The 21,142-nt window shown below is 42.6% G+C and overlaps 1 protein-coding gene across 2 annotated transcripts in view; it reads left to right on the top strand.

The window, feature by feature from the left end:
• Positions 1-21,142, top strand: part of LOC120031305 (opioid-binding protein/cell adhesion molecule-like) — a 229,195-nt gene that overhangs the window by 173,013 nt on the left and 35,040 nt on the right. For both annotated transcript variants that reach the window (XM_038977014.1, XM_038977004.1), the window contains one exon: positions 14,332-14,457. In XM_038977014.1, coding sequence (XP_038832942.1) covers positions 14,332-14,457 — 126 coding nt within the window. The remainder of the gene's footprint in view (positions 1-14,331; positions 14,458-21,142) is intronic.

Raw genomic sequence — 21,142 nt, 5'->3', positions numbered from 1 at the left:
AGTCTATGACTAGGGTGGCTGGAGTCTTTGACAATTTTTATGGCCTTCCTCTGACATCGCCTGGTATAGAGGTCCTGGATGGCAGGAAGCTTGGCCCTGGTGATGTACTGAGCCGTTCGCACTACCCTCTGTAGTGCCTTGCGGTCGGAGGCCGAGCAGTTGCCATACCAGGCAGTGATGCAACCAATCAGAATGCTCTCAAAGGTGCAGCTGTAGAACCTTTTGAGGATCTGAGGACCCATGCCAAATCAGTTTAGTCTCCTGGGGGGGAATAGGTTTTGTTGTGCCCTCTACGACTGTCTTAGTGTGCTTGGACCATGTTAGTTTGTTGGTGATGTGGACACCAAGGAGCTTGAATCTCTCAACCTGCTCCACTACAGCCCCGTCGATGAGAATGGGGGCGTGCTCGGTCCTCTTTTTCCTGTGGTCCACAATCATTTCCTTTGTCTTGATCACGTTGAGGGAGAGGTTGTTGTCCTGGCACCACACGGGCCAGGTCTCTGACCTCCTCCCTATAGGCTGTCTCGTCGTTGTTTGTGATTAGGGCTACCACTGTGTCATCAGCAAACTTAATGATGGTGTTGGAGTCATGCCTGGCCGTGCAGTCATGAGTGAACAGGGAGTACAGGAGGGGTCGGAGCACACACCCCTGAGGGGCTCCTGTGTTGAGGATCAGTGTGGCGGATGTGTTGTTACCTACCCTTACCACCTGGGGGTGGCCCGTCAGGAAGTCCAGGATCCAGTTGCAGAGAGAGGTGTTTAGTCCCATGGTCCTTAGCTTATTGATGAGCTTTGAGGGTACTATGGTGTTGAACGCTGAGCTGTAGTCAATGAATAGCATTCTCACATAGGTGTTCCTTTTGTCCAGGTGGGAAAGGGCAGTGTGGAGTGCAATAGAGATTGCATCATCTGTGGATCTGTTGGGGTGGTATGCAAATTGTAGTGGGTCTAGAGTTTCTGGGATAATGGAGTTTATGTGAGCCATGGCCAGCCTTTCGAAGCACTTCATGGCTACAGACGTGAATGCTACGGGTCGGTAGTCATTTAGGCAGGTTACCTTAGTGTTCATGGACAAAGGCACTATGGTGGTCTGCTTAAAACATGTTGGTATTACAGACTTGGACAGGAAGAGGTTGAAAATGTCAGTGACGACAATTGCCAGTTGGTCAGTGCATGCTCGAAGTACACGTCCTGGTAATCTGTCTGGCCCTGCGGCCTTGTGAATGTTGGCCTGTTTTAAGGTCTTACTCACATCGGCTGCGGAGAGCGATCACACAGTCTTCCGTAAAAGCTGCTGCTCTCATGCATGTTTCAGTGTTATTTGCCTCAAAGCGAGCATAGAAGTAGTTTAGCTCATCTAGTAGGCTCGTGTCACTGGGCAGCTCTTGTCTGTGTTTCCCTTTGTAATCTGTAATCGTTTGCAAGCCCTGCCACATTCAACAAGAGTCAGACACTTTGCAAGTTTGATCGTTCGTCAGAGGGCATAGCGGGATTTCTTCTAAGCTTCCGGGTTAGAGTCCCACTCCTTGAAAGTGCCAGCTCTAGCCTTTAGCTCAGTGCGGATATTGCCTGTATTCCATGGTTTCTGGTTGGGGTATGTACTTACGGTCACTTTAGGGGACGACGTCATCGATGCACTTATTGATGAAGCCAATGACTGATGTGGTGTACTGCTCAATCCCATCGGAGGAATCCCGGAACATATTTCAGTCTGTGCTGGCAAAACAGTCCTGTAGCTTAGCATCTGCTTCATCTGACCACTTTTTTATTGATCTAGTCACTAGTGCTCTGGGTGAGCGTTTTCATGTTTGCTTATTGCGGAATACAGCTCATTCAATGCTGTCTTAGTGCCAGCCTCTGACTGTGGTGGTATGTAAACAGCTTCAAAGAATACAGATGAAAACTCTAGGTAAATAGTGTGGTCTACAGCTTATCATGAGATACTCTACCTCAGTCGAGCAATAGCTCGAGACTTCCTTAGATGTCGTGCACCAGCTGTTATTTACAAAAATACATAGTCTGCCGCCCCTTGTCTTACCATACGCCGCTGTTCTATCCTGCCGGTACAGCGTATATCCAGCCAGCTGAATGTTGATAGTGTCGTCTTTCAGCCACGACTCAGTGAAGCATAAGATATTACACTTTTGAATGTCCCATTGGTAGTTTAATCTCCCGCTTAGGTCATTGATTTTATTCTCTAAAGGTTGTACGTTTACTAGCAGAATGGAAGGAAGTGGGGGTTTATTCGATCGCCTACGAATTCTCAGTAGGCAGCCTGCCCTCTGGCCCCTTTTTCTCTCCCCAAGGGTGTGTGCTCAGCCCTCTCCTGTATTCCCTGTTCATCCACCATTGCCTGGCCATGCACGCCTCCAACTCAATCATCAAGTTTGCAGACGACACAGCAGTAGTGGGCCTGATCTCAACAACGACGAGACGGCCTACAGGGAGTCAGTGAGGGCACTCAGAGTGTGGTGTCAGGAAAACAACCTCTCAATCAACGTCAACAAAACAAAGGAGATGATCATGGACTTCAGGAAACAGCAGAGGGAGCACCCCCTTATCCACATCGATGGGACAGCAGTGGAGAAGGTGAAAAGTTTTAAGTTCTTCAGCGTACACATCACAGACAAACTGAAAGGGTCCACCCACAGACAGTGTGGTGAAGAACCTCAGGAGGCTGAAGAATTTTGGTTTGTCACCGAAAACCCTCACACACTTTTACAGATGCACAATCGAGAGCATCTTGTCAGGCTGTATCACAGCCTTGTATGGCACTGCACTGCCCTCAACTGCAAAGCTCTCCAGAGAGTGGTGCGGTCTGTACAACACATCACCAGGGGCAAACTACCTGCCCTCCATGACACCTACAGCACCCGATATCACAGGAAGGCCAATAAGATCATCAAGGACAATAATCACACAAGCCACAGCCCGTTCACACCGCTATCATCCAGAAGGCAAGATCAGTACAGGTGCATCAAAGCTGGGAGAGAGAGATTGAAAAACAGCTTCTATCTCAAGGTCATCAGACTGCTAAACATTGAGACCCAATCACTGGCCACTTTAATAAATGGATCACTAGTCACTTTAAACAATGGCACTTTAAATATTGCCATTTTAATAATGTTTACTTAACTTCTTATGGCTGAAGGGGCAGTATTGAGTAGCTTGGATGAAAGGTGCCCATTGTAAACGGCCAGCTCCTCAGTCTCAGTTGCTAAAATATGCACATTATTATTAGTATTGGATAGAAAACACTCTAAAGTTTCTAAAACTGTTTGAATTAAGTCTGTGAGATTAACAGAACTCATATGGCAGGCAAAAACCTGAGAAGTTCCACTTCCTGTTTGTATTTTTTTCTGGGGGTGCCATATTTTCAACCAAGCTCTTATTCAAAATACAGAGACATATGGATGAGTTTTCACTTCCTACGGCTTCCACTAGATGTCAGCAGTCAATAGAACTAAGTCTGATGACTCTAATGTGAAGGGGGGTCGAAAGAGACGGAATTTAGTATGAGGTGCCATGAGGTGACCATGCATTCAACAGGCGCGTTCACGTGAGAGGCAGCTCTGTTCCATCTCTCAATTGAAGTCGATGTAGTTCTCCGGTTGGAACGTTATTCAAGATGTATGTTAAAAACATCCCAATGATTGATTATGTACTTAGTTTGAAATGTTTCTTCGACCGGTAATATCACTTTTTGAAGTTTTTGTCCGATATAACGCTGACCAGAATTAGCGTTTGGATATGTAAACCAGACGCGCTAACAAAAGAAGGTATCTGGACATAAATAACGGATTTTTTCGAACAAAACAAACATTTATTGTGGACCTGGGATTCCTGGTGTGCTTTCTGATGTAGATCATCAAAGGTAAGGGAATATTTATCATATATTTTCTTGTTTATGTTGACGCCATCTTTGCGGCTGTGGTGTTTTACTTTTGAGCGCCGTCTCAGATTATAGCGTGGGTTTCTTTATCCGTAAAGTTTTTTTGAAATCTGACACAGCGGTTGCATTAAGGAGAGGTATATCTATTATTCCATGTGTATAACTTGTATTGTCATTTATATTTATGATGAGTATTTCTGTTGAAACTATGTGGCTATGCATAGTCTTGATGTTTTTGCAACTAGTGAATCTAGTCGCCTCAATGTAAACTCAGATTTTTTGATATAAATATGAATTTAATCAAACAAAACATGCATGTATTGTGTAACATGAAGTCCTATGAGTGTCATCTGATGAAAATAATCGAAGGTTATCTCTATTCTGGTTTTTGTGAAGCTATCTTTAGCTGGAAAAAATGGCTGTGATTATTGTGGTTTTGTGGTGACCTAACATAATCGTTTGTAGTGCTTTCGCTGAAAAGCCTATTTGAAATCGGACACTTTGGTGGGATTAACAACAAGATTACCTTTAAAATGATATAAGACACATGAATGTCTGAGGAATTTTAATTATGAGATTTTTGTTTTTTGAATTTGGCGCCCTGTACTTCGACTGGCTGTTGTCATATCGATCCCGTTAACGGGACTTCAGCCATAAGAAGATATCTTACATTACTCATATCACATGTATTACTGTATTTTATACCATCTACTGCACCTTGCCTATGCCGCTCGGCTATTGCACGCTCTTCACCCGCCGGTCCGACTAGCATCACTACTCTGGACGATATGTGAACAACTACAAATACCTAGGTGTCTGGTTAGACTGTAAACTGTCCTTCCAGACTCACATTAAGCATCTCCAATCGGCTTCTTATTTCGCAATAAAGACTCCTTCACTCATGCTGCTAAACATACCCTCGTAAAACTGACTATCCTACCAATCCTTGACTTCTGCGATGTCATTTACAAAACAGCCTCCAACACTCTACTCAGCAAATTGGATGTAGTCTAACACAATGCCATCCGTTTTGACACCAAAGCCCCATATACTACCCACCACTGCGACCTGTATGCTCTCGTTGGCTGGCCCTCGCTTCATATTCGTTACCAAACCCACTGGCTCCAGGTCATCTATAAGTCTTTGCTAGGTAAAGCCCCACCTTATCTCAGCTCACTGGTCACCATACCAACACCCACCCATAGCACACGCTCCAGCAGGTATATTTCACTGGTCATCCCCAAATCCTACTCCTGCTTTGGCCACCTTTCCTTCCAGTTCTCTGCTGCCAATGACTGGAACGAATTGAAAAAAATCACTGAAGCTGGAGACTAATTTCTCCCTCACTAACTTTAAGCATCAGCTGTCAGAGCAGCTTACAGATCACTGCACCTGTACACAGCCCATCTGTAAATAGCCCACCATACTACCTCATCCCATATTGTTATTTATTTTTGCTATTTTGCACCCCAGTATCTCTACTTGCACATCATCATCTGCACATCTATTACTCCAGTGTTAATGCTAAATTGTAATTATTTCACCACTATGGCCTATTTAGTGACTTACCTCCCTAATCTTACTACATTTGCACACACTGTATATTGGTTTTTGATATTGTGTTATTGACTGTATGTTTGTTTATGTGTAAATCTGTTGTTGTTTGTGTCGCACTGCTTGGCTTTATCTTGGCCAGGTCGCAGTTGTAAATGAGAACTTGTTCTCAACTGGCCTACCTGGTTTAATAAAGGTGAAAATATATATATATATAAGCAAGGGATGTCTGCTAAATAATCAAGTTCATGGCACAGGCATATAACCTCGGCACCTACATGACGCTGAGTGACTCACTCATTCATAGCTTTGGATCAAAATAAATAAGTATCAACATTCTTTCTGATAGTCTTAAATAAAGTTTTGGTTATCCTGACCTGGACACTATGTACAGTATTATAATAGCCTATTATGGGCTATTAGCAGGACAATAGACTCTTGCCAACACCTCTCTGTATTTTGAAACTTTGTGCAAGGCAATTGATCAGCATTAAAAACTTTGTGGATGGGGCCTCCCGAGTGGCACTGTGGTCAAAGACACTGAATCGCAGTGCAAACTGTGTTGCTACTGATGCTGGTTCGATACCCGTGCCAGCCGCGACCGGGAGACCCATGAGGCGAAGGGGGGCTTTTGGTTTCTCTCCCTTTAAAAACAGAAATAAATATTTCTAAATAACAAACTGCCTTTATTTACAAATTAATAAGAATGTCTCACCCCATGTTCAAGATTGGCCTTTTTCCTCGCTCACTTTAGGTTATTTGAAAACGTTATCATCTCCAAAATATCATTATTTTTCAACAAGCCATAGAAAATTGGTTGCAATTTCAGTTTAATCAGAAAAGACAGAACAAATAATACAACAAATATTTTGGTTAAACTCAAATATACTAATTGATAAAAAAAAACATTGGCTGTACTACATTTTCCATTCCTCCTGAAAGTCCTAATCTGCTCACTTAAATGAATAGAGATCCTGGTCATGGTGCTACAGTATGTTGTTACAGCATAATCAAAGTGAAGACAACCGGTGATCTGCTGTATACTTATGGCCTATTGTAAGCTGAAAGTCACACCTTTCTAGTACTCCTCACCCCGCCACAAACTCCACCGGAAAAAAACGCATGGTTGCCAAGAAAGCAGTTAGTTTTGCTAGATTGTGTGTTGAAGTCACTTTTAATTCTTAATTGATCTATCGTTTCTATCATGGGCCACTGTAATCGATGGGGGCTTAGGGTGGTACCATTCTGCTCATCTGAGGATGATGCACATGGATCAGATTCAAACTTTGAAGACCGAGATCAAGTCATTGAAGGCAGAACAGCAGAAAGAGAAACATTATATTAGGGCAGAGATACGGGCAACAGCTGATGCATTGGCGGAGAGCCAGGCGGCATTGGCGGAGAGCCAGGCGGAATTGGCGGAGAGCCAGGCGGCATTGGCGGAGAGCCAGGTGGAGAATGAGGGCGAGGAACGAGATGGAGTCACAATCCATGCCAGACACACCTGTGAGCTCTGGAACTCCACCGCTGACAGGCAGAGTCAACATACGTGGCGGGTTCGTCAGGTTGTCGGTTCACCCTGACATTTCCATTCCTCTTCTGACACCAGAACTTGACCAACTGCTCACCAAGCACAGCAAGGGCCATCCGGACCAGTAGGCTGTTCTGCTATTCCAAGGATGTGCAACTGAAGAGAGATACCACGAGTGGACACAGAATACCAACAGGGATGGATCCCGAGGCAAATGTGGCTTACCAGTGAACCTCTCTATATCAAGGCACAAGGCGAGACTCAGATGCAGACACAGGAGGCAGATAGTTGGAGTCTTACAATGTTTAATAATCCAAAGGGGTAGGCAAGAGAATGGTCAAGGACAGGCAAAAGGTCAAAACCAGATCATGGATCTGGCTCTGGACCAATGCATCAGCTGTTGCCCGTATGTCTGCCTTTTATATAATGTTTCTCTTTCTGCTGTTCTGCACTTCAATGACTCGATCTCGGTCTTCAAAGTTTGAATCTGATCCATGATCCAGGAGGTACAGAGTGGCAGACAGGCTCGTGGTCAAGGCAGGCAGAATGGTCAGGCAGGCGGGTATAGAGTCCAGAAACAGGCAAGGGTCAAAACCGGGAGGACGAGAAAAAAGGAGAATAGCAAAAGGAGTACGGGAAAAACACGCTAGTTGACTTGACTAAACATACAGACGAACTGGCACAGAGAGACATGAAACACAGGGATAAATGCAATGGGGAAAATAAGCGACACCTGGAGGGGGTGGAGACAATCACAGGAACAGGTGAAACAGATCAGGGCGTGACACCCTAGTGTTCATCATTAATACTGTGTCTCAGAAGTTTCTGTCCATGACTGATGCAACCTGAAAAAGCATTAAAGACAGAGTTAAGGAGTACTTGCGGTCACTGAGAAAGTCTGGACATGACCCGTTCTCCCTTATGTAAGGAATTAGGCACTTTACCATGTTTACTACAGTATGTACTGTAGGCTATGTTTACTTGTCAGACTGCACAGTAGCCTAACAAACAAATGCAGGCATATTTCTTCATCAGCCTCTTTATGCTTTCGTTAATAAAATAATGACAAAAATACTCTTTCAAAATGCAGATGTTTATTTTGTTATGGATCCAGAACGAATTACTATGGGAATAAATATCACTGAATGACAGAAATATTGGAACAAAGTAGGCTAATGATGGTAAACAAATTGTTGGTTACTGGAAAATACTCTTTCAAAATTAATGGAAGAGACAGCATTCAGAGGTCAAGACAGCGCTACTCTGAGATGAGCATGGGGACTGGTCTTGATAAATCAACAAGATTTTTATTTTCACTGAATCTCCGTTTGGGTATTGGTTAGACTACAATTAGGGTGTGGAAATGTTATGCGCTTAGTACTGTAGCCTACTCCCGACCGTCATGTTCTACAGCGCCATATTTTCCTAACGGAAACCCTGAGGGTTTCATTTTTAGTTTTTCTTGGAATAGAAACAGTATAATATTAACCTCTAACGAGCCTCAACCCCGGATCCGGGATCACCCCCCACCCCCCCCCACACTGATTAGCATCGCTAGCATAGCGTCACAATTAAATAGTAGCATCTAAATATCATTAAATCACAAGTCCAAGACACCAGATGAAAGATACAGATCTTGTGAATAAACCCATCATTTCTGTTTTTTAAAATGTTTTACAGGGAAGACACAATATGTAAATCTATTAGCTAACCACGTTAGCAAAATACACCATTTTTCTTTGTCCACCATTTTTTCTCTCCACCACTAGCTATCACCAATTCGGCCAAATAAAGATATTGATAGCCACTAACCAAGAAAAAACCTCATCAGATGACAGTCTGATAACATATTTATTGTATAGGATAGGTTTTGTTAGAAAAATGTGCATATTTCAGGTAGAAATCATAGTTTACAATTGCACCCACCATCACAACTCGACTAGAATTACTACAGAGAGCAACGTGTTTTACCAATTTACTCATCATAAAACATTTCATAAAAATATACAGCTCACAGCAATGGAAAGACACAGATCTTGTGAATTCAGACAATATTTCAGATGTTCTAAGTGTTTTACAGCGAAAACACAATAAATCGTTATATTAGCATACCACATATGCAAACGTTACCCCAGCATGAATTCAAGCCAAAGAGAGCGATATCGTTATCATCGCCAAAATATATTAATTTTTTCACTAACCTTCTCAGAATTCTTCCGATGACACTCCTGTAACATCATATTATAACATACATATAGAGTTTGTTCGAAAATGTGCATATTTAGCCATAAAAAAACGTGGTTATACAATGAAAATAGTAGCAAAACAAGCCTGAAAATGTCGGTCGCCATCTTTCAGAGTGATCTAGTTTAATCAATAGCTAATCATATACTTGACTAAAAAATACAGGGTTGACAGGAATCGAAAGACAAATTAGTTCTTAATGCAATCGCTGAATTACATTTCTAAAATTATCCTTACTGTGCAATACAGGGTTCGCCAAGCGAAGCTATACCAAACAAAATGGCGGAATATGCGTTTAAAATTTTTCGACAGAACAACGATTTATCATATTAAATATTTCTTACTATGAGGTGATCTTCCATCAGAATCTTGGGCAATGTATCCTTTCTTGGGTCTAATCTTCTTTTGGTCGAAAGATGTCCTCTGTCCGTCGAAATGCCCACTAACGTTCGACCGGTACTGGAAACGTGCCCATCGCTTCAAAGTGCACCACAAAGAAAATGCCTCAAAATCGCACTAAACGGATATGAATTGCTATAAAACGGTTTAAATTAACTACCTTATGATGTTTTTAACACCTCTAACGAGTAAAAACATGACCGGCGATATATAAGTGGCTAAACCAAAGCCTGGAAAGACAGGAGGTCCAACGTCCATCGTGCGTAATGCGCAGGGAGCAAAGGGACGGTACATCCGGTCTTTGCCGTTTTATACAGGCACTGATTGCGCAATCGACTCCATTCAAATTGTCACCACTTACTGACATCTAGAGGAAGGCGTGGGCAGTGTTTGTATCCTCATAGGATTTACAGGGAGTTTAAAACTGATCTGGAACCAGAGGCCAAGATGTCTGAAATCTCACACACTGGGAGGAAAAGTGCTGTAGAATGAGTTCTGTTTCACTCAGAGACATAATTCAAACGGCTATAGAAACTAGAGAGTGTTTTCTATCCAATAATAACAATAATATGCATATTGTACGAGCAAGAATTGAGTACTAGGCAGTTTAATCTGGAGAGCAAATTATGCTAATGCGAAACAGCTCCCCCTATAGTTGCTAGAGGTTAATCCAATTAAATAAGCTACACTTCTTAAAATCAATCCCATATACTATGTTCTTACAAAAAAAGTTTAAATTCTCTACTGTCCTCGGGTGGTCAAACTAGCACTAATGGTAACAATGGCTGACAATTAAATAACCATAGAGTGCCATAGAATTCTGCGGGAGCCTGCAAGGTGTACTGCAGTATGACAACGTTTACAGGAAGAACCACTGTATATGGTCCTTGCAATTTAGGAGTGAGCTTGGCTGAGAAGAATTGTTCAGCTTTTGAGTATGGATGAGAGCGAAGCCACACCCGATCACTAACCTGGAACTGCATGTCTTGTCTCTTCTTATCATAATTTCTCTTATGCTTGAAATGTGCCTTGATCATGTTCTTTGAGACAAGAGCTCTCAAGTCGTGAAGATGGCCTACCTAGTTATAGCATGCAGAGTCTGGAGTAATCTGCTGGGGCTGTAGCACCATATCCAAGGGTTCTCAGTGGTGATGACTCAGGTTCAGGTCTGCATGGGTGACTCCAGTGGACTCTTGCACAGCAGAATTCAGGGCAAATCGAAACCCGTGAAGGTGTTTGTCCCAGTGTTTGTGCTGGGTCCCAACATAGGAAGCAACCATTGTCTTCAAGGTTCGATTAACCTTCTCGGTGAGGTTCGTCTGTGGGTGATAGGCCGTGGTCAACATCTGTCTCAGGTTCCATCTTTGGCAGGTCTCAAAGAGATCAGAGACAAATTGGGAACCTCGGTCCAGCGAGTCAGGATCTTAGATGTTAGAGACGGTCCTAGCTGTAGCCTGATGAAGGGCAAAGAGCTCCACCCACTTGGCATATTAATCAACAAAAACAAGCATGTACACATTCTGTTTGGAGCTTCTAGGAAATGGACCCATCAAATCCACACCCAACATTTCCCAAGGTCGGGTAACCACAGTTTGCTGCAACTTACCAGCAGTCTTTTTTCCTTTTTGTTTGTACATTTGACAAACCTGACATTTTCAGACGTGTAACTTCACATCCATGCTCAGATGTGGCCAGTATAGTAATGCTTGCAACCGCTTGTAGGTTTTGAACCTGCCCTAATGACTAGCTAACGGGTCTTCATGGAAATGTTGCAGCAGTTGAAGGCGTAGAGGTTCAGGTATGTACATTTGGTAGAGTGTTCTGTGAGGTCGCTGTACAACTCGGTAGACTTTGTCTTCAATGATGGTCAGCTTTGTGGTAGGATTGACCATCTTTTCTCCATCTTCCAGGATAGTCTGGTACAAAGCCTGTACTTCTGGATCATCCTGTTGGGCCTTCCATATGGCCTCATGAGAGATGGGAAAGTCAGTTTTGGGTGAGTCTTGACTGCTAGACAGGACAGTAGCACATGTACAGTGGTTCATCCTTAAAAAGTTGAAGTGTACTGCGGCGAAGCTTGCATGGTGCTGCAGAGTTTTATGGCATGTTATTTAAGTGTGAACCACTGGTACCATTAATGCTAGTTAGTGCTAGTTTGACCACCAGAGGGCATCTTTGAGAAGCATTTGATAGCCTTCAATAGTGGCTGTACTAGAGATTATTTTTTATTTTTTTTGTAAGAACACATGCTGTCAATACTCCTCAAGGAAATGTTGGAGGACATTTATTTGAGTGGGAATGTACTAATCTTTGAAGTTGATTGCTTGTTGAACTATACAGCAGTGGGTGGCAGGTAGAGAGGCCGGCCAGCAACGGGAGAGTTGTTGTTTCGAATCCCAGGTTGTTGACAGGAAAAATCTGGTGGGAGTGGGTGGAAAATCAGATGATTGCTGGTATTATTGTCCTGACCTAGTCACCATCTCCTGCCGTTGTGCCTTTGAGCAAGGCACTTAATACCTAAACTGCTCCAGGGGCGCTGCACTGTGGTTAATCCTGTTCTCCAACCTCTGTGTGTAGGTGTGCATCTCGGGGGGAGGGGGGACTCAGTGAAGAGTCACCAAATCATTAGATATTCCTCTGGCTTGTTGACTAAAGTGATGGTGTGACATTTGACACGCATTTAGTTCACAAATTTCCAACAAATTCTAAACGGTGCTTCAGCATTTTAGGGAGTGGCACGGGCTTACCCATCACATGCCATTCTGTTCCCAGTGACTCCCTAAATAATATGATTATTTGTACTGACTGTTTATTTATATTTGTGCTGACTGTTTCCTTTTTGTTCTCTGCAAGGGTTCCACAAAGACAAGGAGTAGGCCTTGCACTGCACTCTTCTCAAATAGTGTTCAAAGCACAAAGGCAATCAATACATCAGCCATGAGGTGAATTGTGTCTTGTTTGCATTTTTCTGGTACTGAACCCACATTTTTGTTGGGCTCCTCTCAGAAAAAAACATACATTTCACTGTCTTCTTGGAAAATAAATCCTTGATAGTTGAAAAAGAATAAAGAGAGAGAAAACAAAACGTGTCCGTTGACAGGACATATTGGAGATGTCGAAACACGAGGACACCTCTCTTTGGTTTGGCAGATACCTTGCCTGTCACTTGCTGGTGCGATGAAAAGCATCACAGGTGGGGCACATTGTTCTTGGTAAATAGCTTGTCAGTCCGCCATTACACTTCCTCAAAATAAAAGTGGAACAGGGATGGGAAACTCCAGTCCTCAGGGGCCTGATTTGTGGTGTCACACTTTTGCCCCAGCTAACAAAAAACAAAAAACAAAAAACAAAACAAAAAAGTATGACACCACTTCAGTTCCTGATGTGGAACATACAGCGCCTCATTTAAATATAGCCTACAATATCACTATATTTCCATGTCTCATTCAAATTAAGTTGTCACAGCTTTTGTCAAAATTGAGTTTTGGTAGCAGGTTAAGGAGAACTTATACAGCAAGTTAGGATAATTAATGTAGCAGGTTAGGATAATTAGGTAAAGGTTAGGGTTAGTTAAAATGTTTTTTTTTTTAAACATCCACTTTGGACATCAATTTCACAAAAGCTGTATCCCATCTACACATGACCATAAAAAGGGGATACATTTTAAGGCTTGCTTGCAGAAGTCCCTTCTTGTATAGTAGCTCACTGCTGAACTCGCTCCCCTTCACACTTGGACTGTTTTTAGGTCAAGGTGCTATTCCTGGTGCTTCTGCTTTTTGAAGAATAAAAAATGTTTCAAAGACTAGTTTCCGGATCTTTGCAGAATTTCAGTGCTTTGCACTGTCAGGAGTGAGCTTTTGAGTGAAGAGCAGGTGTAAAGTAAAAGCTGAAATGTGTGTTCTGGTAAGAGACTCCTGAAAGTGGCTGGCTGTTTCTCTTTGGATCTGCACTAGCAAAGCTCAAGGTCATACTTTTCAGATCACATCTGTGGTTTGCAACCATGTTTTGCTCTCTCTGTACCACATTCTAAAACCCCTTGTTTATGATCTGTAGAAATGGTTTCATCTGAATGTACTCCAACCAACCATAGTAATGTTTAGTGTACTTTGTTCTTTGTTCTTACTTTACATTCACCCCCAACTTGAGTAGGCCTAGTTCTAGCTGAACTTATCTGAGTGTATTGATGGTGAGCAGGCTACGGTGGCCCTTAGGTGCCCATGGCCCAAACAGCAAACTAAGGCCTATTTAATACACTATCTCCCTTTGAGGTGGAATAACTCCTGTGACACGGTCACATTTTGATTGAGGTTATGGTTGAATAACTCTGGCTCTTTGTTCAGTCCACTGTACCAGCAGTGAATGCTTTTAAGGGTAAACTGTAATGTCAGGAAAGGCTATCTTTTTCTGAGTGCTCCTCCACTTTTCGGAGGCTGGCTTATAGGTTATAAGAGACACTGATGTAGCTGTCACAACGCTAACTTGATATTAAGATTCAGAGAACTCCTTTGCTCGCAACTGTCATATTTACAGTATTTTATATTTCAATATTTTTAATTTATCTTTTATCCAAATTCTTGGTAACAAAGTTACAATAATAATGTTCTATTAAAATGGTCAAATAATGTATGTTTTTGTTAATTGTCCAAAAAAGTCAAATAAAATGGTCAAACATAGCAAATAGCAAACAAGTGTTATTTTCTGTGTTTTGCAGTGCCCCCCACAATCATCAACTTGTCGAAGGACATCGTGGTCAACGAAGGCTCCAACGTCACCCTGATGTGCCAAGCCAGTGGCAAACCAGAACCCTCGCTCACCTGGAAACTCCTCTCTCCCTCAGGTAAGACAAAACCTACAAGCCTCTCACCTCAATTACTTGTTTAATTACATTCCCGCTCTTTCTCTCTTGCTCTTTCTTTCTCACACTCTCTCGCTCATTCCCCAGCCCCCTCCACACACACACACACACACACACACACACACACACACACACACACACACACACACACACACACACACACACACACACACACACACACACACACACACACCCTCCCTCTCTCTCAACTATCCCCAGTCTGTCACCTTGACATTAGGTAACCCCAATGACACTTGGTGAACTGCATCCTTTTCCTTTATGAGTATCTCATTATCTGTCTACTACCTGTTCCCTAATCACCATTACCCACTAATGATATGTATAGAAATACATTGCTGTCAATTCATTTGGGATAATTCATTGGAGAAATGTAATGTTTTGGAGGCAAGTTCATGAATGATGGAATACATTTCAGAATCATTTGCATATTGTGAGCGTTGTTGCAAAGGGAAACATGTCACGGTTGACATCGAGTAGATTTAAAGCACTGTGCTCAAACATACCGCTATCTTGTCAAGAGGACAGAAAACCACAAAATAGTCTGCCTATCTATGAGTCTATGCTTCACTTAATCAGGCGAGAGGAAGCTTGCATTTGTAATGAGCTACATTTCACGTAGATGTTATTGCGCAACAGTTTCCTCCCCTCTCTCTCTCAATCTCTCCTTTTTTTGTCGCTACAAGGACCGCAGAATTTAAATGTTAATAAGACAAGGATGTGACTGGCCCGGTCTTTTAGGAGATAAGTGGCGAATTGCTTTGATAGGGCTCTATTTTCCACGCACTCCAGGATTCTTCTCGACTGGGGGGAGCCATAATTGGGCCCAGTGACTGAAAAAGAGAAACTGTCACTTGTTGTGCCAGTACCCCCTGAAAACATTGAAGACGTATGCACATTTACGCAATTATCGCCTCCTTCGGTGTCTACACTTTATAGAATGGCTAAAGTGCACAAACAAGCAGTTAGTCTTTGAGCTATATCACTTGGCATCAAAAAGGTTGATTTGCATGCAGCCAGTTGGAGGGACGGGTGGGGATGTACATACAGTGCTTTCATCCAAAGTGTAATTAATAACTTCACCATGCTCAAAGGGATATTCAATGTCTGCTTTTTTATTTATACCCATCTACCAATAGGTGCCCTTCTTTGCGAAGCATTAGAAAACCTCCCTGATCTTTATAGTTGAATCTGTGTCTGAAATTCACTGCTCAACTGAGGGACCTTATAGCTAATTGTATGTGTGGGGTACTAAGAGGAGGTACTTATTAAAAAATCATGTTAAACACTATTATTGCACACAGAGTGAATTCATGCAAGTTATTATGTGACTTGTTAAGCAAATGTTTACTCCTGAACTTATTTAGGCTTGACATAACAAAGGGATTGAATACGTATTGACTCAAGACATTTCAGCTTTTCATTTTTTATTAATTTGTAAAAATGTCTAAAAACATAATTATGGGGTGTTGTGTGTAGGACAGTGACACAAAATCTAAATTTTATCCATTTTAAATGCAGGCTGTAACGTAACAAAATGTGGAAAAAGTCTAGGGGTGTGAATACTTTCTGAAGGCACTGTATATGAACTGAGTACATTCTGATGTGTCACAGTATATGCCATCGTTGTAACGTCTGCTTCCAACTCACACTCTCAAACACGTAGATCCCCTGAACGCAGCTCACTCTCCAGATCCCAATCACCTGAATTCCTATCACCTGTTCACACACCTGTATGTCATTATCATACACTATTTAGTTCAGTTCTTTGCACCCCATCATTGGGAGGTATTGTTTGTTTTGTGATGCACTTCTATTGGGAGCTCTGTTTTTCCACGTAATTTAACACCCCCGTCTATGATAGTTTTCGCCTGCCTCACTAATAACGCCTATTCCCTGCCTGTACTTTAGCCTATCAGATTTCCTGTTATCAACCTATTTCCTGATCTCCTGGATGACGTTACTAGCCTTTTCCCTGCCTGTACTGTTGCCTTTTTGGACCCCCTGTGTATGACCTTCTGCCTGCCCCTGGACCCAGCTACCTGGCTCCTCCTGTGGTCCTTTACAATAAACACCTGCTGCACCCTGTGCTTGAAACCAGCTCTTTGTCTCCCTTCGTGTTCATTATAATCATATTTATTTTGTTGATGTTAATGCTTTGATTAGTGATTACCTCTTTCCACGTTTCATAGTTTCCTTCCAGGTTAGGAGCAGTTAATCAGGTTTTATGATGGAAAATAACAATGACATTGCCAGACCCAAAATAGATTCCCACTAAGTATTTGACGTCAGACGACGTCTTTTGGACGTCTTTTTTTGGGTGGTCCTGACCCGCCTTGAAATCCTAACCAATCATAGACATCCGCAGACATCCTGACGGCCTATATTTGGCCCAAACATAGACGTTCAGATTTGGTCCGGTCCGGACTGGCCTTGATTTAGCTCAAGCATAGACGTCTATAATTGGTTTAGATTTAGTCCTTTTCGGACCGGACCAAATCTGAACCAATCGTAGACATCTATGTTTCACAAGTTTGGACAGTACGGTACAGTGCAGTAGAGCACAGCAGAGTACAGTACATTACAGTGCACAGTAAAATGTAGAGTACAGCACATTACAGTACAATACAGTAGAGCAGTGACAGACTCTCAGTTTAATAAATTCAGGTGGTAACAGTAAATACTTTATAGCTCATTACGGCTGTTATCCCAGAGGCAGGTTTTACGTTTTGTATCTACATGAGTTCTCCCCCAATTTCCCCCCTGGGTGTAGGCCTTCTCTACTGAATGCTGTATATGAGGTCATTCTAATGCTTGTGAACCATACTGTAACTGCACTAGATTGTTACTGCATTATATCCGCGTTTGGCATGCACTGATGGGAGACATTATGTTCATGCCACACATTATAATCATCATTATTCAAAAACTGTCTCAATCAACATTACGGCGTTCAATTTGTAGAATTGACTATCTAGCTATACATGTAGTCTGTTGCCTGGGTAACAGTACGAGGACACTCTTAGGTATTATTTTAGAATCAGAACCATAGCATTTTAAAGTACCTTCCGATGTTTTCCCTTTTAATAGCATGTATTACTTCCATATTTCCCAGTGTCTAGTGATTACTAGTCCTCACAAGCCCTTTTTGTGTGTAAGTGGTCCTGTGTGGTCCCATGTGGTTCAGTTGGTAGATAATGGTGCTTGCAATGCCAGGGTTGTGGGTTTGATTCTCACCAGTACAAAAAATGACAAATGTATGCCCCCACTACTGTAAGTTGCCCTGCTGAAATGTAAAAGTGCACATATCCCAATACAGAATCCTTTGGAAATAATGACAGCTGTTGTGTTTCTCTCCCACACGTCTACATTTCATACCTGACATTGTGTGCTCTTAAAACTTCTTATGGCTGCAAGGGGCAGTATTGAGTAGCCTGATAAAATGTGTCCATTTCAAACGGCCTCGTACTCAATTCTTGCTCGTACAATATGCATATTATTATTACTATTGGATAGAAAACACTCTCTAGTTTCTAAAACCGTTTTAATTATTTCTCTGAGTGAAACAGAACTCATTCTGCAGCACTTTTCCTGACCCGGAAGTTCAAAGTCTGAAATCGATGCTCTCTTCCTCTTCCTGCCTATAAATGGGCACAAGAGCTATTAGTATACATGCACGTCATACACCTTCCTCTGGGTGTCAAGAAGGCTGTGAGAGAAGAAATGAGGTGATTATCTCGATCTGGGATGGAATAAATCCTCTTGGAATGACGTGTACCCCATTTCCGGTACTCTGAAGAACGCGATTTGGACAGTGGGGTTGCCTTTTGTTTTGCTGACGTTATAGGCGACTATTATTTCCGGCTTTGATTTTATTTGATACATGTCACCATATCATCGTAAAGTATGTTTTTTCAATATAGTTTCGTCAGATTATTGAAATTTTTTCGGGAGTTTTGCCGTGTTCCGTTCTCTTCCGTTTGTTTACATGGAGAGATCCGTGCAACCCGGCTAGCGCGCTTGCTAAATGGAGAGAGAAAGTTGCCATTCTGAATCCAAACAACGACTCATCTGGACAAAGGACACCTTGTTCAACATTCTGATGAAAGATCAGCAAAAGTAAGACCCATTTTATGATGTTGTTTCATATATCTGTCGTAGTCGCCGGCGCCCAAGTGTTTCTGGCTATTGTGCTAAGCTAATATAACGCTACATTTTGTTTTCGCTGTAAAACACTTAATAAATCGGAAATATTGTCTGGCATCACAAGATGCCTGTCTTTCATTTGCTGTACACTATGTATTTTTCAGAAATGTTTTATGATGAGTAATTAGGTATTTGACGTTGGTGTCTGTAAATATTATGGCTGCTTTCGGTGCAATTTCTGAATGTAGCTGCAATGTAAACTATGATTTATACCTGAAATATGCACATTTTTCGAAAAAAACATATGCTATACAATAAATATGTTATCAGACTGTCATCTGATGAGGTTGTTTCTTGGTTAGTGGCTATTTATATCTTTATTTGGCTGAATTTGTGATAGCTACTGATGGAGTCAAAAACTGATGGAGTAATAAAAGTGGAGTCTTTTGCTAACGTGGTTAGCTAATAGATTTACATATTTTGTCTTCCCTGTAAAACATTTTAAAAATCGGACATGTTGGCTGGATTCACGAGATGTGTACCTTTCATATGCTGTATTGGACTTGTTAATGTGTGAAAGTTAAATATTTAAAAAAATATATCTTTTGAATTTCGCGCCCTGCACTTGAAGTGGCTGTTGTCATAAGTGTACCGACGTCGGGCTTGCACGCCAAACAGGTTAAGATACAGGATACTGAACGTTATGAGTGTTACACCTTTAACAAAATCTGAATCTAAATAGAATATAAAAGAGGGTACGGACTTGTTCCTGAGTGCACGAGATAGTGACTGCATTAACCTGTTGAGGACAGAGGGCGCTGTTTTCACTTTGGGGGAAAATCGTGCCCAATTTAAACGGCCTCGTACTCAATTCTTGCTCGTACAATATGCATATTATTATTACTATTGGATAGAAAACACTCTCTAGTTTCTAAAACCGTTTGAATTATATCTGTGAGTAAAACAGAACTCCTTTTGCAGCAAACTTCCTGACAGGAAGTGGAAAATCTGAAATCGATGCAATGTTCTAGGGCCTGCCTATTAATGGGCTTCATATACACTGCTCAAAAAAATTAAGGGAACACTAAAATAACACATCCTAGAACTGAATGAATGAAATATTCTTATTAAATACTTTTTTCTTTACATAGTTGAATGTGCTGACAACAAAATCACACAAAAATTATCAATGGAAATCAAATTTATCAACCCATGGAGGTCTGGATTTGGAGTCACACTCAAAATTAAAGTGGAAAACCACACTACAGGCTGATCCAACTTTGATGAAATGTCCTTAAAACAAGTCAAAATGAGGCTCAGTAGTGTGTGTGGCCTCCACGTGCCTGTATGACCTCCCTACAACGCCTGGGCATGCTCCTGATGAGGTAGCGGATGGTCTCCTGAGGCATCTCCTCCCAGACCTGGACTAAAGCATCCGCCAACTCCTGGACAGTCTGTGGTGCAATGTGGCGTTGGTGGAGGGAGCGAGACATGATGTCCCAGATGTGCTCAATTGGATTCAGGTCTGGGGAACGGGCGGGCCAGTCCATAGCATCAATGCCTTCCTCTTGCAGGAACTGCTGACACACTCCAGCCACATGAGGTCTAGCATTGTCTTGCATTAGGAGGAACCCAGGGCCAACCGCACCAGCATATGGTCTCACAAGGGGTCTGAGGATCTCATCTCGGTACCTAATGGCAGTCAGGCTACCTCTGGCGAGCACATGGAGGGCTGTGCGGCCCCCCAAAGAAATGCCACCCCACACCATGACTGACCCACCACCAAACCGGTCATGCTGGAGGATGTTGCAGGCAGCAGAACGTTCTCCACGGCGTCTCCAGACTCTGTCACGTCTGTCACGTGCTCAGTGTGAACCTGCTTTCATCTGTGAAGAGCACAGGGCGCCAGTGGCGAATTTGCCAATCTTGGTGTTCTTTGGCAAATGCCAAACGTCCTGCACGGTGTTGGGCTGTAAGCACAACCCCCACCTGTGGACGTTGGGCCCTCATACCACCCTCATGGAGTCTGTTTCTGACCGTTTGAGCAGACACATGCACATTTGTGGCCTGCTGGAGGTCATTTTGCAGGGCTCTGGCAGTGCTCCTCCTGCTCAAAGGCGGAGGTAGCGGTCCTGCTGCTGGGTTGTTGCCCTCCTACGGCCTCCTCCACGTCTCCTGATGTACTGGCCTGTCTCCTGGTAGCGCCTCCATGCTCTGGACACTACGCTGACAGACACAGCAAACCTTCTTGCCACAGCTCGCATTGATGTGCCATCCTGGATGAGCTGCACTACCTGAGCCACTTGTGTGGGTTATAGACTCCGTCTCATGCTACCACTAGAGTGAAAGCACCGCCAGCATTCAAAAGTGACCAAAACATCAGCCAGGAAGCATAGGAACTGAGAAGTGGTCTGTGGTCACCACCTGCAGAACCACTCCTTTATTGGGGGTGTCTTGCTAATTGCCTATAATTTCCACCTGTTGTCTATTCCATTTGCACAAC

This window comes from Salvelinus namaycush, chromosome 3 (genome assembly GCF_016432855.1).
Source record: "Salvelinus namaycush isolate Seneca chromosome 3, SaNama_1.0, whole genome shotgun sequence".
Taxonomy (NCBI): domain Eukaryota; kingdom Metazoa; phylum Chordata; class Actinopteri; order Salmoniformes; family Salmonidae; genus Salvelinus; species Salvelinus namaycush.
The sequence above is the reverse complement of the archived record's forward strand: the minus strand, read 5'-3'. Positions and strand labels throughout refer to the sequence as shown.